The sequence below is a fragment of the Erpetoichthys calabaricus genome, chromosome 9, assembly GCF_900747795.2.
Source record: "Erpetoichthys calabaricus chromosome 9, fErpCal1.3, whole genome shotgun sequence".
In the NCBI taxonomy this organism is placed as follows: domain Eukaryota; kingdom Metazoa; phylum Chordata; class Cladistia; order Polypteriformes; family Polypteridae; genus Erpetoichthys; species Erpetoichthys calabaricus.
In genome coordinates this window covers 16,273,019-16,280,161 of record NC_041402.2, presented here as the reverse complement: position 1 = coordinate 16,280,161, position 7,143 = coordinate 16,273,019, and the positions used below count along the sequence as shown (strand labels likewise).

The window sequence follows — 7,143 nt, the reverse complement described above, 5'->3', positions numbered from 1 at the left end:
ATCCCGTAAAAGGCCAAAAGGGACTCTGCTCTGTTGGGCCCTTAACCTGCAACTGCTAAGCATTTTGAGTAGTGAGAAAAGTGCTATATAAATGCAAAAGAATTATTATTATTAAAATGACCCCTTTTATTGGCTGGCTAAAAGAAGATTACAATATTCAGGCTTCCAGGCCACACGAAATGACATCTTGCCTGAAGAAGGGGCCTGAGTTGCCTCGAAAGCCTGCATATTGTAATCTTTTTTAGTTAGCCAATAAAAGGTGTCACTTTACTTGACTTCTCACTACAACCCTATTACAATACATCCTGGAATGGATTAAATGTCAAAATAAAATCAAGCGTTATTAAAAGTGAAGGTGTTTAACAACAGTGAGGTGTTAACATAACAACGTAGGACTTTATCATCCCTCAGCTTTGATGATCTAGATCAGGGGTCTCCAATCCCAGTCCTGAAGGGCCGCAGTGGCTGCAGGTTTTTGTTCTAACCCGGTTGCTTAATTAGAAAGCAATTCTTGCCAGTAATTTAATTTCATAGCTTGTTAGTCCTTTAACTCTGCTATGTCAGCTCGTTCTCATATCCGAGATTTTCTTCCCCTTTCTAAGGATATCATCCAAGTGATTTGAAGGCTACAATGGAGGAGTAATTCTCAGTCCTTTACTTTTTTCCTTTCACTATCCTTTCAAGTATTTAATTAAACCCAACAGTGCAGGATAAATACACACAGAGGTGTAAATGGTAACAAGTTAAATGGAGAAATGCTGCTCTCTTTTGTCATTTGCATCTTATTGCTAATTAGGAGCAATTAAAACCAAGAATACAGCTGTTTAAGAACTAAAATAAGCAATAAGGGTTCAAAATCTTAATGAGCGAGACAAGTAATGTGAAGCAGGAGTGTCACTTGAGCAATTAGTGCTTCTTATTAAGCAAATGGGTTGGAGCAAAAACCTGCAGCCACTGCGGCCCTCCAGGACTGTGATTGGAGACCCCTGATCTAGATGACCGACCAACGGTGCGCACAGATTCCCAGCATCCAAAGCACAACACACGGCACATTCGGGTCTCTTCTGCACAGTAAGTTAGACTTAAACACATTTAGCTGCCTCATATCGTCATGAAAATCCAACAATTGCAAAAGCTAAGCATCCGTGGTCTAAACGTTTCACAAAGAGACACATTTGATTAAGACATCGCATGCATAATAACCAAAAAGGAAAAAAAAAAAAAAAAAAAACAAGCACGTTCTTTATCAGTTTTCCTTTATTAACCTTTTGCAATGACACCAAAATGGCTTTGTTTGCAATTGCAGGAGATGCCTTGAATTGTAAACAGTGAAAATGCTAAAATACATTTATTAAAAGTCCTCACAAGCAGTGTGTGTGACCAGTGAGGCCCCATCGACCCGCTCCTCACTGCTAGAACATTACATGTCTCCTTCTCTTATAGCTTTACTTCTCTCCTATTTACACGCTTTATATCCACGTTGTCGTGTTAAGATAGCTTGGAAACTTTTTGTAAAAGCTTCACTCAGAGGCTTTATGTCCATCATTTTTGCCCCAGCTGCCTGCTGCCAGGGAACTAAAAAAAAAGAAAAAGTAAAGTTCTTGTTCAACCTCTAAATTGAGTCTCAAAGCAGATAATTTTTTGTTCTTTTTTACATTTCTAATAAAATTACAATTAATACAAAGCTCAATTCATCGAATAGCTCAAATGAAACTTATTCACAATATTGCACTTAAAAATGAGTACAGTATGATAAGAATCCAAGGGAAGCTATTACTGGACATCAATGCATCAAGCATTTAACAATAGTAAGTCGCGTTCAATAAATAAAGTGTTCTCGTCCATGTCAAGCAGTTTATGGAAAGGGCAACAGCATAACGGACAGAGCGCTATTTGTCGGGGAGTGCAGTTAAAAAATCAAATCAAATCAAAAGAAACCCAGAGCTTGTAAGCTTCAGAGTGCCGTGTTCCCCTGAGAATGCTACTCCGTCATCTGCTTGATTCTACAAGAAACTCCTGAAGCTCCGAGTCTTTGGAGAAGGGAAGGAAGCATCCGTTTCTTTGTATTTTTTCTTTCCCTACAAGAACAGTTTGGTCCATTCAGCCGCTGTTTTTTCCCCCACAGATACAACCTGTACGACGCTAACCCCACAAAAAAGGGTTGTCACTTGTCAAGTGGAGGAATTTCATGCAGGAAAACAAAAAAAAGAAGAAAACTGGAACCACAACTTTGTAATAACGAACGAAGTCCTCGCTCCAGCAGGGTTCTGGCAGCCATCCTCACTGCTTGTACATACAGGATTTGCGCCTTCTGCTGTCAGCACGTCATGTCGTACCATGGGGGGTGGGGTCAAGGAGACCCAGCAGTTGGTGACAGTACCAGACTGTTTTGGGGGGGTCTCCCGCACCCTTGGTGCATACGAGCAGCTCTGTTCCAGATGGCCGCTTACTCCACAGATATGGCTTCCACATTCTGTAACGTGTGTAAAAATGATATGCAGCCCCCTTGCCATTTTTTGATTTTTCACATTTCAAACCAGAGAGCATTTTGCAATGCAGTTCCATGTAAACATCCAGTTCCGATCTGCTTCAAGTCTCTTTGTTGAATAATGAAATGCTAGCGCCAGTCATTTCATGCTGACGTCGGACTTGGCTTCTTTTGGTTAATTAAATCGGAATATAACTCTGATCGGAGGAATCGAGGGTAAGAGTCTTTTTCCATGAGTCCAAATATCCTTTTCTGTGCCAGGTCAAAACAAGTCCGATTGATGTTCTGTAGGTTGTCCTTTGTGTGCTCTCTAGTGTAAGAGTCGAGATTCACCTTAAAAAAAATAAATAAAAAGAGCAAAAATGAGAAGAACCGAAAAAGTACAAAAACGCTACGAGCAATCTGACAGCAACACAGTCTGAAATTTGCCCGAAGTGTACTTTGACTGCTGTTCTTACCTCTTTACAAGACTGAATGGCGATATATTCGGCAAAGATTTTTTTCGCTTTGGATGCCAGTTTTGACTGCGACTTGATCTTTTTGTAGTCTTCGCAAGCTAACCAGAATTCAAGGTTCTCTTCACTAAACTCCGTTCGCAGGAATGCTCTGAATGCAGCCAGGCCATCTGAAATACAAAAAAAATGAGACATCTGTATTGCGGTTTATCAAAGTTAGGGTGAGGGTTAGGGAAAGGATCAGAAATGCCTGGGTACACTTACTCTACCTATAAATCTTTTATTATGAAGGAAATACCCATCCTACTAATTGTTTTAGTTCGGATATCTATATTTCAGTCCTACATATATCCTAATTAGGGTGGCACGGTGGCGCAGTGGGTAGCGCTGCTGCCTCGCAGTTAGGAGACCTGAGGTTCGCTTCCTGGGTCCTCCCTGCGTGGAGTTTGCATGTTCTCCCCGTGTCTGCGTGGGTTTCCTCCCATAGTCCAAAGACATGCAGGTTAGGTGGATTGGCGATTCTAAACTTGGCCCTAGTGTGTGCTTGGTGTGTGTCCTGCAGTGGGTTGGCACCCTGCCCGGGATTGGTTCCTGCCTTGTGCCCGGTGTTGGCTGGGATTGGCTCCAGCAGACCCCCGTGACCCTGTGTTCGGATTCAGCGGGTTGGATAATGGATGGATGGATATATCCTAATTTATGAGTTTGAATATATCTAAATTTTACAAATATTGTGTTGTATAATTTTGATACCTAATAAGGGGTTTAATTTCAATACCCCCTATTGGTCAAATTTAAACAATTCAAATTGTACTTAGTCTAGATATTAAACATTCTCCCTACATGGATATCAAGAGAACACCAACAGCAGATCATAAGAACGAATATTTAGATGCTACCCTCATATTTATAATTCCAACACTACAAAACCATTTCAAAAAATTGGGACCAGGTATAACTAATCCTGTCCCATTCTGTATCTGTTTTGATGACACACAGTCACCATCTTCACAGTCCAACTAAGAGGAACGGGCTCTTGGGAGATTTAACACATGCGAGACTTGTACTAAAATAAATTTACTGTGAAACAGAAGTGGGCATCTGTGCAAGTGTGCTTAAAGATAAGCCCAACAGAATTCAATTCAATTCACTTTACTTTTTGCATAGCACGCTTCACAGAGCTCGGACAGGCAAAATGCCAAGTATAAGTTTTACAAGCTACTTCATGAAGTACTGATAAAGACACACAGAAAATAAAGGGAAACTCATTAGCACGAATGGAAACCGACGATATCTGCCCATTCATTAATTGCTCAACTCTGGCCATTTGACAATGAGATAATGCCAGGCTCTGGATGAAGGAGCTCCGCACACTGGCGTGCCTTCCTCCCAGCTTAGCACAATCAGACGGCCCTCTTGCTGTTTTTGCTCGTAATGCACACACTCACTAAATGTTAATTGCATTAACATGCAGGAATAAATAAATAAAAATTCAGGGCTTAGTTTAAAAACTCTTGGGACTAATAAGCTTCACTCCTCTGTATATAAACAGCATTTGAAAAACTAAGAAAACTCCATGCAGTAATTGTTAAAAGTGTGAGAACAAAAGCATGGCAGAAATCAAAGGGCTTCAGCTAAGCAACGATACAACAGCACTAACATTTAAAAAAAAAACTGCCAAGTTTGAAACAGGCAAGCATCCCATACATAGAAAAAAAAGAATAAAATGCTTTGGACTTACATTTATGAACTAGGAGTTTATCAAGGGATTCGCCCCACTTAAGTGCTTCTTCAGGTGTTGGCCTGCAAATAAAAGCGGAACGATTCTTTAGTAAACCCATCTCTGCCAAGTTCTTCATGGTCTGACCCATCAGCGACTCTGCGCTTTACGGTCTCCTCTCTGGCATCTGACAGGATTCAGCTAAATAAAGGCTGGCGTGCTGATGAATTCCGAGCGCCTCCTCCTCCGTGCGCTGACTTGCTGAGCTGCCGAGTGGGAGTGTTTTTATGCAGAGCTCCTTTCCTACATTGCGACGCCGCCGCTGCTCTTCAATAAAAGAGCTAGCTGGCTTTACAATGAATGAAATACAAAAAAAAAAAGGGCAGAAAGGAAGGCGGCTTGTTCTACTCAGAACATGTAAACGTAAGGTTAAGGGAGAGATTCACATAAGGTCATGCTGTCTAAGTTAATGTTTAATAACTGAAACAGACAGCTTACTTAAACACAAGCAACAACATACTGTATAACATAACTGATGCACTCAAAAATACGCTCATTTAATTTTAACTTTCAGGTTTACTGTATGTAGTACTAGGGTGTTGTAACGTGTTAGCCATTATGGACGTAGTGAGAAGTCAAGCAAAATAACACCTTTTATTGGCTAACTAAAAAACATTACAATATGCAGGCTGAAGAAGGGGCCTGAGTTGCCTTGAAAGCTTGCATATTGTAATCTTTTTAGTTAGCCAATAACAGGTTTACTGTATGAAAACTTTTTGTGATCAAATAAAGCTCTGGAACTTTTTCTGCTTAACTAAAGCACAAGGGTGTGAATTCAAAAAATGGAAAGACAGACTGCAGGTACAGAGTTCTGCTGAGAGAATTCGCTCCTCTGTTTAGACACTGAAGGAGTGTCCATCTCTCAAGTCCCTCATAACAAGAAGGCTAAAACATTTATATATATATATATATATATATATATATATATATATTCTCCTCTCTAAGTCTGTTAAGGTTGAGCTTAACTCCAGAGTTACATGGCAGTAATTAAAGTATACACACCATGCGGAGCAGGAAGGCGGTTTTATTTATAGCATAATTTCCAAAAGATATACAGTAAATACCTCTTTTTAAAATAAATTCTAAACTCAATTCCAAAAACATTAACAGTATTATCCTAATGTGTCAAAATGTTTATAATGTTTGATAAAGCTTTTCAAACAAGCCCTTAAGGATGCCAGTGAAATCTTTAATGACATATCATTTCTTGTGTTATTTCACAGACAGCCTCATCTCAAAAGGTAAATATACGCCTCACACTTAAAGTGAACGAAACTCGAGATATCAGTGAATCGACTTTCGTGGAAATCTTTCATCATAAAAACGAACTTGGGGAGAAAAAGTTGCAAATCAACACTTACTTGACAGCCTTCATCACTTTGTCCAGCTTGTTTCCTGGGTTTCTGCCTGGAGATTCATTTCTCCTCCTTAGAAAGCCCAAGCGATTCTTCATGTCTTTGGCCCTGAAGAAAACAAGACAATACAACAAAAAATAAAAATTCGGGGATCCACAATGGCCAAGAGAAATCACAACTTCTCTAGTATAAACATCTTAACATTCCAAAATTCCTTTAAGAGCAAATAATTTCAGTGACCCTTTGAACATTTTTGGATGGGACGTCTCCTTGTAATCCACAACTGCTGTCAGCAAGGCACAAGTCTACAAAGGCTCAAGAGAACAAATGCAGCCTAGCAGTCGTTCTTAACTTACTCCTTCATGGTGTGTCTCCTGTGTAATCCCCCGGTGCGCCCCGTGCCCTGCAACACACTCAACAGCATCTCTGAATGAAACTCGTGAGACTGAGGTGGCTTGGAAGGTCCCCTAAAAAATGGCATATTTAGTGTCCTCAAATCCAAGTTACTACGTCAGGCATCAATTTCAGAGATTTCCTCCGGGACTATTCCTGCAGCATCATTCCCACAGAGGTGGCAGCCTAGCCGAGAGGCGCTGGTTCATAGTGCTAGAAAGTGTAAATTCACCCAAGTGTTGCCACCTTGATATTTTGAAGGGACGACGCCCCCGGATGTGGGAGGGTCATGACTAAGCTGCTGAAAGGTCTAAGTGTTTAAATCTGAGGGCATATGCCAGCTCCGGCCAGATGCCTTAGCCTGTTGCACTATTTTCCATGCCTCACAAACTTAGGTAAACTGTGGAGAGACCAAGACAGGAAACAGGATGCAGGCGGCTGCAGCTATTTATGACTACTCCTCCACCTGTTGTCAAGGAGACCGAGTAAAGTGGGGGAAATGAGCAAACATGAAGAATAGTGGAGTATTTTCTAAAAGACGAGTCAAGTCAACTGGCCAGGAGACGACTGCTCGGCTTATTTTTGCGGAAATACAAGTGAAGGATTCCAACAGAATCTTAATCCAAGCAGCAGACCTGCACTCGTCATATTTTCCAAAACCTTCATCACTGCATT

At 40.8% G+C, this 7,143-nt stretch overlaps 1 protein-coding gene across 8 annotated transcripts in view; it reads right to left on the bottom strand.

Moving 5' to 3' along the window:
* Positions 1-1,239: 1,239 nt before the first annotated feature.
* Positions 1,240-7,143, bottom strand: part of rgs3a (regulator of G protein signaling 3a) — a 459,798-nt gene continuing 453,894 nt past the window's right edge. For 7 of the 8 annotated variants that reach the window (XM_028809166.2, XM_051931938.1, XM_028809167.2 and 4 more), the window contains 4 exons: positions 6,082-6,183; positions 4,682-4,743; positions 2,947-3,113; positions 1,240-2,821 (listed from right to left, as the gene is read on the bottom strand). In XM_028809166.2, the coding sequence (XP_028664999.2) occupies positions 2,633-2,821; positions 2,947-3,113; positions 4,682-4,743; positions 6,082-6,183 (520 nt within the window). In that variant the 3' untranslated portion in view covers positions 1,240-2,632. Of the gene's footprint in view, positions 2,822-2,946; positions 3,114-4,681; positions 4,744-6,081; positions 6,184-6,431 lie in introns of all 8 variants that reach the window. The other variant, XM_028809174.2, reaches the window with a different exon arrangement.